We start from the raw sequence: 19,925 nt of genomic DNA, 5'->3' as shown, positions 1-19,925 counted from the left end.
CAGCCACAGGACCTGACAGAACGCCTAGGTGGAGGCTTTAAAGAATCCACTGCTGCAGCGATGGACACCCACAGTGGGTCTGGATTCAGGGCAGGATTGTGGTTGTGCCTGTGTGCTTTGAGTGGGGGTCTTGCCTGTCCAGCTGGGACGCAGAGATGGGACTTGTTGTGAAAATAAACACTGTTAAGCGAAGCGGGGTCATCGTGTCTGTGTTTGGAGAGTTTTCAGAAGGTAGGCAGTCAACGTGCAGCTGTGTGCTATCATCATGCCATCCAAGGCCGCTTCCATTTCTCAATTGCGGATGCTGCTTTTAAACTAAATCCTTCTTCGTCAAAGCAAAAGATGAAAACATCGCAATCATGTAATTTCCAGTTCTTGATGTTTTTGAAACACCGTCTCGGAGTCCAGGTGGAGATAAGATCAAGTTCTTGTTGAGCCACCAAGAGAAAGTTTTAGTCACACTCTTATCAAACAAGACTAAACTTGCGGTGAAGAAGAACAGATGGGTGTATTGTATGTTTGCATATCCCATGTGCATGAAGTGGAGTCATTTCTGGGATAATTCTCAGCTGCAAAGTTTTGTCTTCTGTATCACTGCGGCCTGTTTAAACAGGAGTCTCAGGGTTGCTCAGATGCTTCAGTGAAAGGGTGAGTCTGCAGTTCTGATTTTGATAAACTCACTGATAACCTTGAGTTTGAAAACCACTGAAGTTTCTCCATATGAAACGCATTTTGTCAAGAGGTGGATTCACTGTGTGTTGTGTTTGCAGAAAGGATTGGTCAATATCACATAACAAAAGACAGTGATGATGCATACTGTTATACTTGCCCTTTCCTCTGAAAAATCTGCTCAGAAGAAGTTATTGAAATGATTGTGTGGGCTTTCCTGAATTACTACACATCAACAGTGGGCAAGCAATGACTAAAAACTTTCACCATGCTAACCAGAACACAAAAAAGTATTCATGCAGTTCATAAGGTTAGGACTAAATAAACCAATGACCAATTCACATTTAATGTTCCACCTGTCCTAGTAACCACTCCATGAGTCTAATTATTGTTCACCTTTGCGACAGAACTCAGAATGAAACTGAAAATGCAGAAAATCATAAACGTATCTTTATTCATCAGCTCAAAAGTGTGTCATTCATTTAAAGGAGACATAAGACGCCAATTTCCAATTCTGTATTTACATTCTGGGACTTCATATAGTAGCTTTGCACAATTCACAGTTTAAAAAAAATCTTTAATTCAATCCTGTTATTTTAGTAGCACTTGAGTCTTGTGTTACTGTAAGGGCCCCCTCTCAAAACGCCCACTTTCTTCTGATTGGACGGCCTCTGGAAGCCTGCCTAAAGTCAGCACCCCAGTGCTTGCCATGGTGCAAGTTCTGAAAGCAAACTGTAAACCTGCTAAGTGGCGTAAGTTTTCATTCTTGATTGAAAATGACAACGTCTTAATTTATAGAGTATAAATTTGATCTAGAATATGAGGAGTGCACGATACGAACACCTACAGCAACAAATATTATAGCAGAACATCTGTTTGGCAAATATGTGCTTGTTAGCGGTTTATGGTGTGACATAATGGTACATTCAGTCTTTCATGGACAGTGATATAGAAACATTTTCTATATATAGGCCTGTAGATGGGTATGCCAACTGGTATGAAAAGCATCTGCTGCTGCAAAAATAAGCCAAAATGAATAACAGTAACGCAGCAAGAACAACAATGCTATTGTGCTGTCAGCAAACAGCTGTATAATATTTCCCTGCAACTTTGGTTATTTGTATATTCTTTTGCTAGATCATTCACATACATTTAGAAAGTAGACAGTAGTTTGACATCATGGCAGTGCTGTGCTTTGAACAGAACACTGTATAAGACCTCTGTGACGCACAAATGCCAGCCAAATTGGAAAACAAAAGTTAAAAAAAAAAAAAAAAGTTAGAAACCTTTGACCACATTTAATATCAACATCTGACTTTCTAACCTTATATACATGGCAGGAAATAAGGAAAAGCACAATACATTCCCTTTAAAATACCTGAATTTTGTACCTACAGATGCTTGTGCAAAATGTCATTTCAAGAAGCGATAAATTTGGCAGCAAAATAATCATGTTCCAGCATCAGTGATCCAGAATTATACGTTTGATTTGCAAAGTCACTGATTGACTTCCTTAATAGTTACTGCTTCATCCACTGCTGGAGGAGTACGTAGATGTGGTCACGGGCCAGAGACAGCTGTGGGAGATCTTCTCCCCTGGCTGGGTACATGTTGGCACAGTGAGCTGTTCCTGGATCAGAGAAAAATATAAACATAAGGGATACAGCAGCAAAAAACTGAGGGAAACAGAGAGTTCCAAAAACAATTATCCACCTATTAAAATTAGAGTTGAACAAGTAAGGCATTGTTCTACTCTGAAACAGTTGCTTGGCTTCCCAGTCTTAGGCTACAACATACATGACACAAAAGACTCATTGTATATGGAGTTTACTCAAAAATGTACAGAAAGCTTTGTCAAATTACCTCTTTATTAAGTGTTAAGTTTGTCAAGTCAAATCTGATTCTATTTCAACACACAGCTACAACATTTGCTTTGATAATTATGTAGCTAAATGTAAGCTTGAGTTCTAAAAACCTTACATTCATTCAAACTCAGTCCAGTTCTCACCTTAATGTCTGGAGGGATTTTAAAAAGCAAATCACCAAATGAATATGCATTAGGAGCAAATGGGTGAATTTCAGTGGCAACATCCATCATGCATTATTTGTTCTCACCTTTGATGAAAACAGCAGGCAGGTCAGGAGAGATGTCCTGGGTGATCCCCAAGGCGTGCCAGGGGTCAATGGAGCCGTTGGGGAAAACTATCCTGCTGGAGCGGATGTCATAGCCGCCGTAATACTCATTAGTCTGTGCCACAGCCTCTGCCAGCTGCTCTGCACTGATATTGTAGAAGAGTGCACACTGTTTCACCTGATACCTGGATGAAAATAACAACAGGTTAACACTGCGACATGATGTGGAAGTGTGTGCAGGTGAAGCCGGAGCAGATGCAGGGGTGTTTAAAACAACACGATTATGAGTTTATTAATCCGGTGTACTCACGCAAGAGGGAAGCCGGTGAATGGTTGGTTGGGCGAATCAGTGCTCTGGTAAAATCCAAATTCACTGCAGGTCTGGTAGACCCACTGTCTCCCTGACAATAAGCACAGAAAGTCACCCATGGTCACAGTGTTCGTTTGGTTGTTTGAAATGAAGGCACTAATAACACTGGGCTAACAATTAGTTAAAAATGGCCTCAAAAGAAGTATTCACATTCAGTTATACAGCCCTAATTAACAGAGGAAAGAGTGCAACTGAAGCCACAACACAAGGGGGTGGCTGGATTAGTTTATACAGGCATCTCAGTGGCTTTTCAAGAGACCACATCCTGTTTCAGTGATCCCCTCAGCCCTCCCACTCATGAAGCTGGAGCTGGGAACAAGAACCACCAACCCAGAGCAATGATACCAGATGGAACACAAAGAATCCATTACAACCATGCAAACTTGTTGCAAGAATAATGTTATTATTATACAGTATATACGTGCACATACTGCATATATGAAATATTAATAATACACTAGTATAGAAAAAGTATTCAGCTCCTATTTTAATAATGAATTGTTGTCTGTTAATTTGCTTTTTGGTCATCAGACTAGGTGCTGTGTTTGGCCAACACCAAACAACGCACCATCACAAACACACCATTCCCACTGTTATGCATGGCAGTGGCAGCATCATTGTGTGGGATTGCTTTTCAACAGCAGGCTCTGAAAGGCTTGTATACGTAGAGCGTAAAATGAATGCGGCAAAGTACAGGGAAATCCTGAAGGACAACCTGATGCACTCTGCAAGAAAACTGGACTTAGGAGATTTTTTCCAGCAAGACAGTGACCCGAATCATATGTTCAAAGCCGCATGGAAATTGTTTAAAGACAACAAGGTGAATACTCTGGAGTTCTACTCGGAGCTTGAGCAGTTTTTCAAAGAAGAATGTGGTCAAACTGCAGTGTCCAGAAGTGCAAGGTGGAGACACATCCACACAGGCTCAGTGCTGCGATTCTGGCCTCGTCTATTTAAATTAATTGATATTACTTAATAAAAATCAGTGTTTACTTTGACATGAAAGAGTTGTTTTTGCAAATTCTTGTACAAGACTATGATTCAATGTTGAAAAACAATAAATACAGAACATTTCTAAAGGGGTGAATATTATTCATAGTCACTGTATTTGGGATAACTACACTTTTGGTGTCCCTGTCTAACCGTCTTTTATTTTTGTTAGTTATAACCTACCTTTCCATAAAAAGCCTTTCACCAACACCCAAAGATTGGTTTGCGAGCTTATGATTGTAACCACATCCAAACACACAGCCTGTCTTGTGGTCGCATTATATTGTGTGTCCTGAGGCTGCTGCACTTGATTGCTCCTCTGTTATACTTAGGGGGACAGCGGAAAGTTTCAATGAGACATTACAGATTTTCTCCATCATCTGAAGACAAACGCACTACCTGACAACCGAACAACAAAAGCCACCCCAAAATACAAGGTACCTAAAAATAGCTGTTTTGCAGCAGTCATGTACTAACCAACTAAAATAACCTTATTTGCACAAACAAAATACCACTTCCCAGTACAAACCGTCCACACCTACCTCCCCCTGCAGCTGGACCATCCCAGGATGTGTTAGTCATTTCTCTAACATAGGTACTGAAGCTGATGTTCAGGCATTTAATAGAGAAGGTGTCCATCATGAGGCGGGCCACAGCGGCATATCGGGCATAAGGATCTCCCAGTGAAACGTCACTCATCACGCTACACAGCACCTTGATTGTGATGTTGTTGCCAATCGCACCCTTTATCGACACCGACAGAAAAAAAGAGAAGGAAAGAAGCAGATTAGTAAAGATGACTTTTCTTAACAGCTCTTTATGAATAGTTGTCATGGGTGAAAATATGTCCACAACATTCACTGCACTGTGGTGAAATGATAGTCATAATATAAAAATCTAATTAAAAGATAGACTGAGTGATAAGTGAGATTTCTAAATGTTATGATCTGCTGAGTGTAGACAATGATTTGCTTAAAACAAACAACTTTTTTACTCAGCCAAGGAACAGCAGAGTTATGTGATGATCGGCGTACGTTTGTCTGTCTGTTAGCAACATTACTCAAAAACGGACCAATGGATTTGGATGACATTTACAGAGAAGGCCAGAAATGACACAAGGACCACCTCAATACATTTTGACAGTGATGTGGCTTAAAGTCTGGATCCACAGGTTTGTTAAAGATTTCGGCTTCCGTGTGAGATAGCAGCATGGCATCACTGTAACCATGACAACAAGTGAACACTACATCAGCTGCCTGCTGACGATCACATGATTGTGATCCTATTACAAATCCACCATTGCAGATTTATCAGGACTTATCCACTGAAAATGTTACAAGGAACAATTGATTCAATTGTGAGGGTGTTTCTGAGTCCTATCAATTCCCGCTACATCTTTAGGTCACGTGATTCGGTATCTGTACATAATTTACACATGCCTGTGCTCAGCTCAAGGTCATTTTGTTTGTGGGTACATTTATATTAAATGGCCACATTCTATGGTGCTGTGGTTTCTGCCACAAATTTTTTCAAGATTTCATCTGTTGGAAATCATACAATGACTGAGCAGCCTTGGCAGAGTACTGCGCTTTCTGAGTGCTTTTATCATTTTAATAAAAGCAGCAATTGTACATTAGATACAGCCCTTAATAAACTGTTGCCATCCTACCAAAATTTTGTCACTGGAGCCATGTTCCGTTTAAATATTTAACTACTGATCACCCACGTACTGGAGCTCAGCCCATGCATTGTATAGAGTTATGTCAATGGCACACTACTAGAGCTCAGCTTGAGAAGCAGATGTGATTGTTGGCCTGGCTGCTAGGCTGGCAGTATACCGTAGCCACAATACAAAGTGCTATTGTGAAGTGAAACTATCTGCATGGCTAGATGTCACAAGAAATAAAGTCAGAGATCAAGCTTTTGGGTAAACAATCTGATCTAAAGCTCCATTTATTAGTGCTTCCAGCACTCTCGTATGGGAAGAAAGTCCAAAACAGCTGTTGAATGAATGAGCCTCGTTATGAGATTGTTTTTTGAGATTTTATGCAATTAACTCTTTAACAATGCCACATAAAAGTGAGTGCAGTTTTAATGTGAGATAGAGTGCTTTTACTTCAGAGTAGGCAATTTTGTTTTAATTATTTTGAACACTGTGTAGAAGAAATGATGGTGCCCCCAAGATGAACTGAATCCAAGCACACTGGAAAGAAATCTATCCTCTGAATCAGCTCTCCGAATGAACAAGAATATATCAAGATCATTGTTGCTGACCCTTTTGAAAGAGGTGGGAAGCAATGACAAGATTGGCATCAGTCATTTCCTACCGGACATGCAAGAGTAGCCTCACAAGGCATTCTAAGATTCCAGGTTATGGGACACTGACTCGTCGTGCGACAAAAGGGACAGGTCGATCATGAGATAAAATTTAATATTTTGAAAGTGAGGGTGAAATTCATCTGGTGTTTCTGCAGTAATATGCACAAAAACTGAAAAAGATTAGTTTTTACCCGTCTGTGGAGGAGAACATCTTTATTATACTATCTGTAATTCCTAATTTCTGAGTGCTTTTCCCACAAGATTACAAACAAAAGCTTAATGAAAGTCTCGCTTGCTATTAGCTGGAGAAAGTGTACAATTTGTTTGTTTCCACCGATGTCCAGAATGGCTATCTTCCACAGGTTTCACTGTACATGTGAATGCATCACATGTGGCTTACAATGTATGATAACCTTGGTGTTCAACCGTTACATATCAAAACAAGAAAACAATTCAGAAAGCGCAGTACTCCACCAAGGCTGTTCAGTCATATCATTTCTGACAGATGAAACCTTTAAAAAATTCATGGCCCGCAGTGGTGGATTTGTAGCAGGATCGCAATCATGTGATCGTCAGCAGCTAGCTGATGCAGTGTTCACTTGTTGTCGTGGTTACAGTGACATCGTGCTGCCATCTTGCAATGATACTTGAATCTTTAACAAATCAGTGGATCCAGACTATAAGCTGCATCACTGCCAAAATCTGATCACTTGGTCCTTGTGTCATTTCTGACCTTCCCTGAAAATTTCATCCAAATCCGTTAGACCGCTTTTAAGTAATGTTGCTAACAGACGGACGGACAGAAAAACCAACACCGATCATCACATAACTCAACCACTTTCCTTGGTGAAAAAATGACTTGAGATGAATTGATTATTACTTAGAGGAGAAGACAAATCCAAATCAGGGAAATTCATTCATCTCAACATCTGGATAATGGGAGCTCTCTGTATGCCTGTAGTACCAGTCAAAAACACACTGATTGGCACTGCAGGGTTCCCATTCCATGTATGCCCTTTGCCTAAAGCAAAGTGCGTTACTTACTGGAACGAAGGTTTAAGTGGTAAACAGTTGGCTGTCATTATAGCCATGATTACGTGCACAATTAAAATCTTGCTAAATATAAATGACCATGACCACAATCTCCTCTGCATGTTCCTGCATCCTCTGTGTAAAAAGAGGAACTGTTAGTACTTGTTCTACAAGCTGTAGCCTTACATAATGTCCTTCCGTATTTTATAAAGCACCCCATTGATAACCCTTCGACTGAGAAGCCACCGCTCTGACTCTTCTGATTGAGTTACACCTCACTCCTAGTTCTTACCCAAATTCCTCCGTGGTACCTAAAACCTGCTAGTTTGCTCTGTACCCAGCCCTTTGTGTCAGAGAGGCAGCTGTTGGCTCTGCTTGTCTGCTAGTGCTGTGGATTCTGTGGCCCACCGCTCCTCTCAGCTCTTTTATAAGCATCTCTTTAGCTTGGGGCGACAGGAAACCAGAGAGACCAAAGAGTCTTTTGTTACTTTTTCACATCAGCTTATTGGTAACCTGACTCACGTCTCCTCAAGGCACCAGGGGGACAGAGAGGGGATGGGATGAAAAAAAGGGAGGAAAGAAGAGGGGCAACTGGTGTAAAAAAAAAAAAAAAAAAAAAGGACAGCAAAAAGGGAAAAAGGAATCAGATGTACAGTAAGAGATAATGTTGGAGATAAACACCATGCGCTCATCTCAGCATAATGGAAGCTTGTTTAAATCTGCTGTACAAGTGTGGGACTATGGCAGGACAATAAATCAATACTTATATTTTACTGTCTATGTACATAATTGCATTACAGAGGCGGTATGGCTCAGTGGGTAGAGTGGCCGTCTTGCAATCGGAGGATTGCCGGTTCGATCCTCGGCCCGTTGTGCTCATGTCGAGGTGTCCCTGAGGTGCCTAATTGCTCCTGATGGGTCGTGGTTAGCGCCTTGCATGGCAGCTTCCGCCATCAGTGTGTGAATGTGTGTGTGAATGGGTGAATGTGACGTATCATGTAAAGCACTTTGGGTACCTTGCAGGTATAGTAAAGCGCTATATAAATACAGACCATTTACCATTTTACAGCATTTTTTTCAATGCGTATCATGATACAAAGCAGCATTTTTGTCTCCTGAAATAGAAAATACTCTTATATTAAAGGAACTGCTGCACAGACACCACATATGTCACAAAGACACCTATTACACAGCTAAAAGCACAGTAGTATCAACAATCCCACAGGTGGCCCAGTAGAAGTAAGCTTCAAATAAAAAATTCACAGATTTTACACATAAAAGTCTGTTTACAGATGCTGGGGAGTACTACTCCATATGACAGAGTAGAGATATGCAACCCCAGGAGGAGCTGTGGAAAGTCAGAAAATGAACTCAAGTGATGGAGTTGAGTCAGCATTGGCTGAAGGCAGCAAGTAGATAATTTTAAAGTTAAAAGGAATTATAAGGAGGCGATCTTAATGGATCTCTGTAGTCAGCTCCTCATCTCTGAAGTTAGTTGGGCTTTAATGGGAGATTTTACCATCAAGAACTTTTCAACCAAAAAGGGAGAGAAGTATTAAGCATCAGGCTGTTTTAATCAAACTCGATTGATGCCATTCTTTCGAAACCTACCTCCTATCTTCTAACTTTATCTCCTGAGCTGGCCTCCCTTTTTGCGGAGTCACAAGCCACCTATAGTTAAGGTAGGTTACAAAACACGCTCCACTTCTCATGCAGACAAAGTAAGCAAGCAACAGGCCTCAGAAACAACCCTGGAAACGCTCTTACAAGGCAATATCTCAGGGCCTCTTGCTGTTAGAGAATACAAGGTCTATTATGTTGCCGAATACTGCTTGGGCTGTCTGTAACCCTGATACACCTTATAGCTGTCTTCTCAGATAGTAAGGACAACCACTGGCCTGCAAAAACTCTCCACAAACTTACAGTTTCTTGCATCATGGATCAACGTGAATAAATCACATCATATTTAATATATTGCTTCAATAAGAGTTGACTGTTACATCAGCACAGGGGTATTACCACATATCTAACCCAGCAGCTGCAGATATGCATCAGTACTTCTTGTAGATGGAGGCTGTTAGTGTCAGTCTCTATTTAAAGTAATATCTGGTCTTTGCTGCACACAGAGACTGCTTCTCCAAGAACAAATCCTGAACAGCTGCATTCCTAGCACACCATTAGACTGAATCCCAGTAAGGGATGTCCGAGGAGTCCTTCGTTCAGTGAATTTTCAAGGATGTCGGTACATATAGTACTCTGTGTTCTCAAAGGTACCACTATAACCTGGCAATAGCCAGATTAATAATTGAGTAGTACTTGATAGTACTCCACAATATCTTGAGAGATTTGTGAACTCACAAATATCGCGAGAAATCAACTTGCTGGCAAGGTTAGTACCACTATATTATGCTTGAAATTAAAGTTAGGACCTTTTCAAAGATGCACGTCTGTATTCATGAGATTGTTCCAGCAAATGACAGGAAGGAATATTGCTTTGTCTGTGAAGGATGCGACTTGAAAGGACCTTCCTACCAAGGAAGCATCCTCACCTTAGAAATACTGACTGACTTTTGTTTCCTGACTTTAATCCATGAAGACTCTTTCTGGTAGGAATTAAGCTTTTCATCTTGATTACATGTCCATATGGTGTTTTCAGATTCAAAGATAATTTTCATACATAACTCTTTTTTCATTCTGTAGAGTATTTTTTATAGTGTTTGAAAAGTTTCACAGGTGAGCTGATGTGCTCCAGCTACAGTGAGTGGGGGCAGGAGGAGCTTAATTTCTTGGAAAAAAAAACTTCTAAATATTTAACTGTAATGCACACACATCAGTTTTTAGGGGTTAAATACACAAGTGGAAATGCAGTGGCTCTTCCCAGGGAACACGAGTCCAAAATTGACCAAATCTGGGCACCTGGATAGCTCAACAGGTTGAGTGGGCGACCAATAAACTGGTGCTATAGTCACTATGCAGCAGTCATGGGTTTGACTCGTGCCCATGGCCCTTTGCTGCAGGTCATTCCTCCATTCTTCTCCCCAGTTTCCTGTCTTCCTCTCATTATAACTGTCCAAAAAAGCAGCCAAAAATATATCTATTTTTTTTTAAAAAACATAACCAAATCTATGGAGCTACAATGATCAGCCTGAAAAATGAAAAATATTAGTTCATAGTCAAGGAGTGGAACAGGATAAGTGTGGAAAACCCTGCAAAAAATGTCAAATTTAGGCAAATGATTTCCATCTGTATGACTTGCAGTTTTTTTTAGCAACTTGTGATTCTCTAAACTGTGACAAATGGTCCAAAAATTACAAATTTCAGTCCAAAATGTCAGTTATTGATTTCCTCAATCCTGAAAAGATTAACACCAGCCTCTGAATTGAACATTTATTGCCGTTTGTGTTTGACTAATGCTGTTTGGCCTGCCCCCACTCTCCCTTACCTCAAACCCCCTGTTGTCTTCATTGTACTGGACCACTTCCATGAAGTTGCCAGCCAGCGTTTCCAGGAAGTAGGCCGAGTCCATCTCTGTCAGGTTCTGCAGTTTGGAACACAAGCTGGAGCAGGAGAGGAGAAAAGAGGAAGAGAGGAAGTAAAAAAATAGAGAAGAAGAAGGAAGAGGTGGAGGGGAAAAGGGCAGTTATCAACTGTGCCACATTTTCTCTTTTTAGTAAACAAAATCAAGCTGTTTTTAGTGAAAACACCACAATTTGCCACAACATGCGTTTAGAGGTTGCTAGGCTGTCTGACTGGCATGAGGCTTGAATAGCTAATTTCACTTTTTAATTAAATAGCGACTCATTTGTTCAAAGTCAATATACTTGCACTGATTAGGGTCATCTGTCAAGTTGACACTAATGAGCCACAGTGGTTTGTTATTCTTCCCTGAGGTGTGGGTGTCTATGTATGTAGATATATGTGCAAGCATGTCTGTGAAAGCATTCCAGGTAGTAAAGTTAGAGCTTCTTTGGGTTTCTGTAAGACCTGTATGCTGGTAAATTTAGGTAAGTTGCAAATGACGTGACACTGCCTTTTGGAAATAACTCTTCCGTGTGTGCAGTAAATGACACTTCCTTCATGATGAAATTGTGACGCATGTGCTGTGTTCTCTGTGGTCTGGAGCCTGGACAAACCTCCAAACCACCTATGTGACCTTTGTGCCTGCATGAGGACATGTCTGCATCTCCAGTCTGCTCCGTCTACAAGAAGCTGAAATCAAAGATGCCCAGTGAGGTCGTGGCAGTTTTCATGTCTCTGTGACAGTATTAGCTCTGTGAGACAAACCACACCATTATAGTAGCCATTTAAGTCTGCTTATTCATTATGGTGACTGACCTTAAAGCCACTATGACAAAGTAAGCACATATAAAATAACATCAGAGAAAGACAGGAGGACTGCAGACATGATGCAAGCATGTTAAGAATGACTTCATGCTTGTAACTAAAAACAATGGAAGAGAATGAAAAGAAAAAACATGCAACAGAGGCTGAGAAAACGAAGCAATAAAATAACAGCTTAAGCAATATCCCAACTTTAAAACAGCATTATATTATGTAACACCAAAACCATACATTGACCTAATTGTCTACTGCAGAAATAGTTCAAACTTTAATGGAAAAACTGATGTAAATGAACCAAACATCTCTACAACATGGGATCATACTGTTACGTGGCCACTGTATTACAGAGACACAAGACTACATTAGACCCTCTCTGGAGCAGGTCTGACATTCCAGAGGCCCAGGCTAAGTCCAAAAAGGCTCGAGGCGATGCTCATGAAGCTGTAAAGGGACCTGACTCAAACCAAGACAACCCTAGCTGCTCTTCAACCCTCTCACATGCCTCTAGATATCACCTGCTCGCGTGTAACAGTGTCACTTTACAGTCACTGTCCGAAAAAGAGCACATTTAGAGAAGAATAACTCCATAGACGAGGCTGGAAGCATTGTGTTTTCAGGATATCCATCCATCAAAGACTCTTGAACCAGATAACTCCTGAATGCCTGAAGGTAATTTCTTCAAATTTGGCCCCGATGTCCATTTGGATTTTGGTGGTTAAAGATCCCTGTCCACTGTCAACACTATTAAACGTCCAACAGGATAAAACAAGAAATGCACTCAGCGCGCAGTACTCCAACCAAGGCTGTTCATTCCCCCATAGAAATGCAGCACTTCTCTTTTTAGAAATGCAGCATTTGTTTATTAGTTATTTGATGGTCAGGAACCACAGCACCATAGAATGTGGCCATTTACTATAGACAGATCCACAAACAAAATGACCTTGTGCTGAGCACAGGCATGTGTTATGTATGTGTACGTTATGCACGGAAATTTAATCATGTGACCTAAATATGTAGTGGGCTATGGGAATTGATGGGACTCGGAAACACCCCGACAATTTAATCAACTGTTTCTTGTAGGATATCTGACGGATAAGTCCAGATAAGTCCACAGCGGTTTATTTGTAGTCAGATCACAATCATGTGATCGTCAGCAGGCAGCTGATGTAGTGTTCACTTGTTGCCATAGTTACAGTGCCGCTGTGCCGCTATCTCATCATGATACAGAAATGTCTAACAAATTTGTCGATCCAGACTATAAGTCATATCACTGCCAAAATCCAATCAGTTGGTCCTTGTGTCATTTCTGACTTTCCCTGAAAAATTTCATCCAAATCCATTAGTCGGTTTAGAGTAATGTTGCTAACAGACAGACAGACAAACATACGCCGATCATCACATAACTCTGCCTTGTACTAAGGCAGAGTTATGATGAAGTGATGACATTTTACATAGAAAAAGTCAACATCAATTTAGCATCAAAATGTTTTGCAAAAATAGCGACGACACCACAAGGGAAGTCAGTCCATTGCTCGGCATTGTAACGCAGCACAGAATATGCAGACTGAATCTGCAGTACATGTATAGAAAGTGGACCAGAAAGTAAGACAGCAGAGGCAGTTGTGATGAGGATACAATGTTGGACTACAAAAAGCTGCCTACTCTTGTTTGAGGGCTACCGTAACAGCTGGACAGGCATTATGCAAAAGTATTACATGGTGAAGTAGCAAATAACAGAAGAAAAGGACTTTGAATGAGTCATTTCAGACAGGTGAGAAGTATTGTTTTCAACGGGCTTTGCAGTTTTGCACACCTTTAACATGCACAAAAAGCAGCTACACAGCACATTAAAGGAAAAGGAAACACCCAAAAAGTAAATATGGGCTCTCTAATGAGCAGGTATGAGGGGGGTGTCAAGTTTCCCAAACAGCTGCAATAACCCAATGAGGCAAATAATCTCATGATTGTCCCAAAACTGCAATAACCATCCTCAGGCAAATTAACGTGGCATTTTAAAAGTAGCACCTTTTATCAATCCTGTAACCTCAATCAAGCTAGAGACCAATTTGGAACAGTGTGTTTGGACACGTATACTAATCATCTAATCCAATATTCTAATTGAATGAACCAATCCCAACCAATTATGTCAGTTTCTTCACTTTGAAAAGTCCAATTATCTACTGAGTAACAGAACAAAAGCCCAGCACACGCACACAGCTTGTTTTCACCGCTCTGTCTGATTAGACTTGAGCTCAGTTTGAGAGTGAATGAAGCCATGCTGGAAGTTTTCTCCGGTCACCAAATTTCATTAACTAATGAGATTAATAGAAGTCTAATTTGTCCTGCCCCGAAGGAGAAGAGCTGCAACAAAAGCTAACAGGAGAGAGATGGAAATACAAAACCCTCTCGGCCTGCACACGTTCACACAAAGGAAGAGGAAGTTCTTAGTATGCAAAGTATGGATCTGAACATGAGAAATTAAAAGAGCAACTAATTTATTCAAATAAGGAATGAAGTAAAGCCTCAGGCTAAAAACCGCAGCAGCAAGCGACTGTGCAGAAGGCTTATATAAAATTGAAAGTGAATAAGACATTTAAGAGTTCTTCATAGTGCAGTAAAAATAAATAGTACGAGTGAGATTCCATTTTTGGACTTAAATACAGTCTCATGTCTGACATCAATCATCCAGGGCCTTGCTAAATTCAAATGTTACAGTAAATAACAGCACAGAGAAGGAATGGACCCAGAGAGTAAATGAACTGTACTTGAAGTCTTTGGTGATGTTGTCGTAGGTTCTGGGGTCTTTCAGGCGTTCCACGAGGATGTCTGAGGCCTTTTTCACCAGCACTGGGCACTCTGCGTTCTCTGAGGCCAGAGAACGCCACACAACCTCCAAGTACTCTGGCAAAACACAGACACAGAGGGAGGGGTGGACACTTAAACCTGGGCTGCTATAAAAAGACCACAATAATACACAAAAACGGCCCAGTTAAACACACAGGACTATTTTTGAGGCTCTGCAAAAGCACCAAGTCATCGTCAAAACAGCGTGTGAATGCTTGAGAGAGTTTCTGTTTGGAGAAGGGTTTCAATGAGGTTGAAAGTGAAATGAAGAGTGAATTTCACAGTTTATGAAACTCTAAAAGCATGCCCTCGGAGGAGAAACTCCACATTACAAAATCTTGGAATATTTCCCACTTAAGTGAAAGGCAGCCTCTTATTGGTCATTATGCTGACTAACCTCAGTGTTGTTAGGGAAAAAACAACTATGTAGCTACTGGAGGAGGAAAAGACACCTGATGTCGGTACACTGTGTACCCTATTCTCTGGGTGTTTTGTCTCTGGTGTTTTCCTAAAGTCAAAGGGACTGTGGGCCGAATGTGTGCGATAGTATCCTCAAGATAGCTCGAGTGTGTGGGTGGAACAGCAAAGGTTCAAAGCTCCTCTGACCTTGATTCCAGCTTTCAGTCTTCCTGAGGAAAACAACGGGCCCAGCCAAGCACAACACAGACACAGATAGAGAATGAACCCTCATCTTTGATCTGTCTGGGACTCTTTCTTCCAAGACGCTGAGCAAAACTGCAAAACTGTTATGGAGTTCAATTTAACGCTTGATGCGTTCGATGAGGATGTTGATATTGGAGCACGCTGTAAAGATTCCAGTCAAAGTAAAGAGGATGTTTTTTCAAAATAAGTGCTGCTTGATGCATTGTGTAAAGCTGATACGTATTATTTAGATGTCAGGTATTTACAGAGACTCTACCTTAAAGACAAACACAGCTACTGTGTCAACACCCGCTGGTTTATGGACTACCATTTCAAAGCTTGGAGGTTGCAAGAAATTACGTTATTAGTCTGCCCACTTAAACAGGCCTGAGTCCTGCTCTGCTGTGTGAACCATTTGATCTCATGATGTCAATGAAGTTAGCCACACCCCCAAGCATCACACATTTTACAGCCTTATTTCATTCATTTATGTTTATTTATTTTGGTGTCCTGGAACACTGATCGGAAAAGGGCAAATTTAATTTAAAAAACCCATCATAATAACTTTTGAAAAACATTTAATGATTTAGCATTTTATTGTGACTTTTGAATGGGAGTCTATGGGAGCCAGAACTTTCTGGAACTAGCACCTGATGGTGCTTGGTGGTATTGCACTTCAAGGCACATCCGCATTTGTCTCACTTTTCAGAGCAGGTTGCTACTTCTGTATACCATCTACATTTTGTTTCCTGATAGCAAATCTATTTTAATAGAGTTTGACACAAAATGTAAATCTGATGACCCAAAATTAAATGGCATAGATAAGTGCTATGCTAAATTAATTGTATGTGTATGTGGTTATATCCAGGGGTAAATTGGATGGCCAGAGCTCAGATTTACCTCCTGATATGCAAGTCATGGCTCCATCTCCTTCAGTGCCACAGCATCACCACCTCTCATACTAAAATAACTCCTGAAATCTGCTTGCTTGTGTTTTCTTTGACTTTATTAAACAGCTGAAGCATCACACATCAGCAGAATCAACACAGTCCACAAACTAAAAGAGACTGTGCAGACAAGTTATGCACACAAGGTGACTTATTTAATTATTTCATTTTCTTATCTTATGCACCCTTAAAAATCTAAATGGTTTTCCACAAGATTCACAGTTTGTACAGTGAAACCATCAGGTCGAACTCAGGTCAAATCCAGCAATATCAGAATTGTCCTTACATTTTTATTTTCAGCTACAAATGTTTTCTAGACTATTTTGTCAGGGCGAATGAAGTGGATTCTCAAAGACAGTTTTTTGTACTCGGCCAATAAGTTGCTGTTGATCGCTTAGTTGGGTCACTACAGAAATATGTCCTTTTTAATGTAAATGCAAATGTCAATGAAAATGTTCTGCTACTGCTGTGTATTCTTTGCAAGTCTTCATAACTTGGGTGTTGTATTGTTGTTCTTTGCTATTTCACAGTAATACCGTGAACTTTATTCCTTCTAAATCTTTAACATGTTGTTTCACCCAAACTGCCAAAAGGAACAGAAAGCACACAAAAATGATTTTTAAAAAATGTGCTTCTCCTAATTACAATCTGGCTATTTAGATTTTAAGATCTAATTTAATACATTTGATTCTGAAACTCTACCAAAGGAGTGAAAGTGAAGAGAATTTAGTCAGCAATAACATTAAAACAATTATTTACAACAAGTCTTTTCAGAAACAGCACTGTTTTTGTCCTGGAAAATCCACATCCAGAGAACACACTGTGTTCAGTTTTAACAAAAAAAAAAAAACTACTCTCTACTACAGAGATAGTCTCTTTTTCTATTGTGTGTAGTCTGAGCTGTGAGCCCTGACATAACTAGACAGCATACACCACTGTTTAGAAGTTTGGGGTCATCCACACAATTTCATGTTTTCCATGAAAACCCACACTCATGTGCTAACATAGCTGCACAAGGGTTTTCTAATCATCAATGAGCCTTTCAACACCATTAGCTAACACAATGTAGCATTAGAACACAGGAGTGATGGTTGCTGCAAATGTTCCTCTGTACCCCTATGGAGATATTCCATTAAAAATCAGCTGTTTCCAGCTAGAATAGTCATTTACCACATTAACTATGTCTAGACTGGATTTCTGATTCTTTTAATATTATCCTTATTGAACAAAACTTCCTTTCCTTCAAAAATAAGGACATTTCCAAGTGACCCCAAACTTTTGAACAGTTGTGTACATCATGCAATGTCTCTCCATACCTGGAAAGTTGACTTTAGCATGAACAGGGGCACTGGTGGCCACAGCGGCGTGAACCAGGTGAGGGTACTTCAGCCTGAACCAAGCAGCTAGAGAGCCTGGGTACGACCCTCCGAACGCCACCCACTTCCTGTTGGCCAGTCCTCGGGCCTCTGCTATCACGGTGCGGAAATGTGCCAGATCAGCCAACGCCTGACGACTGCTGAGGAAATGCAGGTTTGCTGTGCTGAGGTCCCTACATGGAGAAAAGAGTATTTTAGTAGTATTTGCAGTACACAGCACCATTACTCAGACCATGCAATACACTACATGGACCATGATTGACCTCATCTTAGTGCAGAGCTGCCATCTAGTGGTGCAGCTGCTGGATACAAAGTGAAAATGAAGCTGATGGTTTGAATGCCCTTTTTCTGACTCCACTGGAACTCCTTAACCAGCTGTAAACACACGATGAGGGTGATATAAAGAACTGCCCTTTGATACTAGTCATACTGTAAAGTGATACTTCTCCAATTCCCAGTGGGAAGCTGTAATATTTCTTCATCTGACTTTCGATGACAATGCTGTATAAGCAATTAACCCCCATGGGAGACGAGACCTGCACTAAACTGCAGCCTGCTGCATACTCTGCAAGGACTGGATGAGGAGAATACACAAGCAGGCTTCATTAACATCTAATTTGTACTGACTAATGGTTTTGGAAAAATTTTTAAAGACATTTTATTGCCTTTTTAACATGTCTATGCAGTGTCATATATGGGCTAAAGACATTCTGAGTGACAAAAGTAGTCAGTGTTTTATGGCTGAGCATTTTCACCTTGAAACTGCAGTGGACTGATGACTGTCTCAAAAACACAGATTTAGATTGTAGGGATTTTACATGTAACAAACATAAGGAATAAAAGCTGACGACTTGCAGTTTCTGTCTGAATCACTATGCTTCTTCACAATAAGTATCAGGTCAAACATGCATAGCTGAATTACTGCAGCTTCCAACTTGATATGAACATAGTGTACAGTGGTTTTAAGTGCTTGAACAGAGCTGTAGGTGAGCTGGTGTGCTTGAACTGCAGTGAGTGTGGATGTTTAGGTAGAGACGAAGGCAGGGACTTCATGGATCTGAACATTTCAGAGCAAGCAACAGTGTAGGGTTACATCTTAATCATCTTAAGGCAAGAAGGGGTTATTTTCAGGAAAAAGAAAACTCCAAATACAGAACTTTGATAGAGATTTTTAGAGGTTAAATTAACGACAGGAGGGAGTCTTTAACTTAGCATTATCTCTTGCGCTTGTTCCAGAGCAGTTTGCCATGTTACATGACTGCTGTCCAAGAATTTAAATCGGCTTCTCTGTTAAAAGGCATACATTTTTGGCACTCAACCACTATTTTTAATATCATTTTCAGTGGAGCATGATTTCTGTGGTACAGGCCTATGTGGAAAAGTTGATGTTAAACTGTTGTACTTATTTTACTGTAACACTGACCCTGCAGGAACCAAATCTGAAGAGACCAAACACATTAAATATATTCAAGATATAATTCATCAGTGGCAAACATACGCTGTCGGGTGGCTCTTTCCATAGAAACGATGCTCCAGTAACAGGCAGAGTGCTCCCAGTTTCTCAGCATAGGTGATCCAGGTGCCGTACTGCATCCATGCTGGTGCTGCTGGGCCCTCTCCACCTATCATCAGAAACACTGGACCACCAGCTTTGTAGAAGGCATCACTCACAAAGTATCTCTGGGAGAGGAAAAACAGGAAGAATACTCAGAGATACAACATATAGACAGGAAGTCTGGAAACTTTGCAAAGAAAAGTTTTAGAAAAGTTCACTGTACTTCATTGGAGTATAACTTGATTAGATTATTTTAGTTAAGAGATCACTTCTGTAATTCAAACAAACATTTGATCCTCGTAAGGACCAACATAGCATGTAGACTTACTTGCTTCCACACTCTGCTGTCTGCACCATTGAAGTGATCCAGCTTCTGTATGAACCATTGCTCCTCGAACAGGTCTCCCTGCTTGTTATCCTGCACCTGGTTAAACTTTGTGAATCCCTTATACAACTTAGACTGCCCCTGTCCAACGGCAAAGAGACACAACAGCAAAAATACGCTTACTTTACACAGGAGCAACGTTTGAAAAGCCATACTGACACAAACGAGGAAACAGTCAGCTGCTTGCTATTTAGTTGACTGTGGTCACATGACAAGTCTTGTGCTGCGTTAAAAGACTCGTAAAACATAGGAAATATGACTTTTCTACTGAAAATACAGTGTATATGTACTGAGAATGCAAGTAAATATATCTTAAATGAAG

General features: G+C 40.5%; 1 protein-coding gene across 1 annotated transcript; it reads right to left on the bottom strand.

Annotated features, from left to right (window-relative positions):
- Positions 1 to 1,097: 1,097 nt before the first annotated feature.
- On the bottom strand, positions 1,098 to 19,805 carry prss16 (serine protease 16). Its single transcript, XM_022222382.2, has 9 exons — positions 19,547 to 19,805; positions 19,162 to 19,343; positions 17,604 to 17,836; positions 14,620 to 14,755; positions 10,956 to 11,070; positions 4,705 to 4,906; positions 3,113 to 3,203; positions 2,785 to 2,987; positions 1,098 to 2,299 (listed from the first exon to the last, which is right to left on the bottom strand). The coding sequence occupies exons 1-9, from the start codon at positions 19,754 to 19,756 to the stop codon at positions 2,190 to 2,192; spliced, it is 1,482 nt and encodes a 493-aa protein (XP_022078074.1). The 5' UTR covers positions 19,757 to 19,805; the 3' UTR covers positions 1,098 to 2,189.
- Between the last annotated feature and the right edge of the window lie 120 nt (positions 19,806 to 19,925).

This window comes from Acanthochromis polyacanthus, chromosome 13 (assembly GCF_021347895.1).
Source record: "Acanthochromis polyacanthus isolate Apoly-LR-REF ecotype Palm Island chromosome 13, KAUST_Apoly_ChrSc, whole genome shotgun sequence".
NCBI lineage: Eukaryota > Metazoa > Chordata > Actinopteri > Pomacentridae > Acanthochromis > Acanthochromis polyacanthus.
Note: the sequence above shows the minus strand (reverse complement) of the source record. Positions and strands in the feature narration are given on the sequence as shown.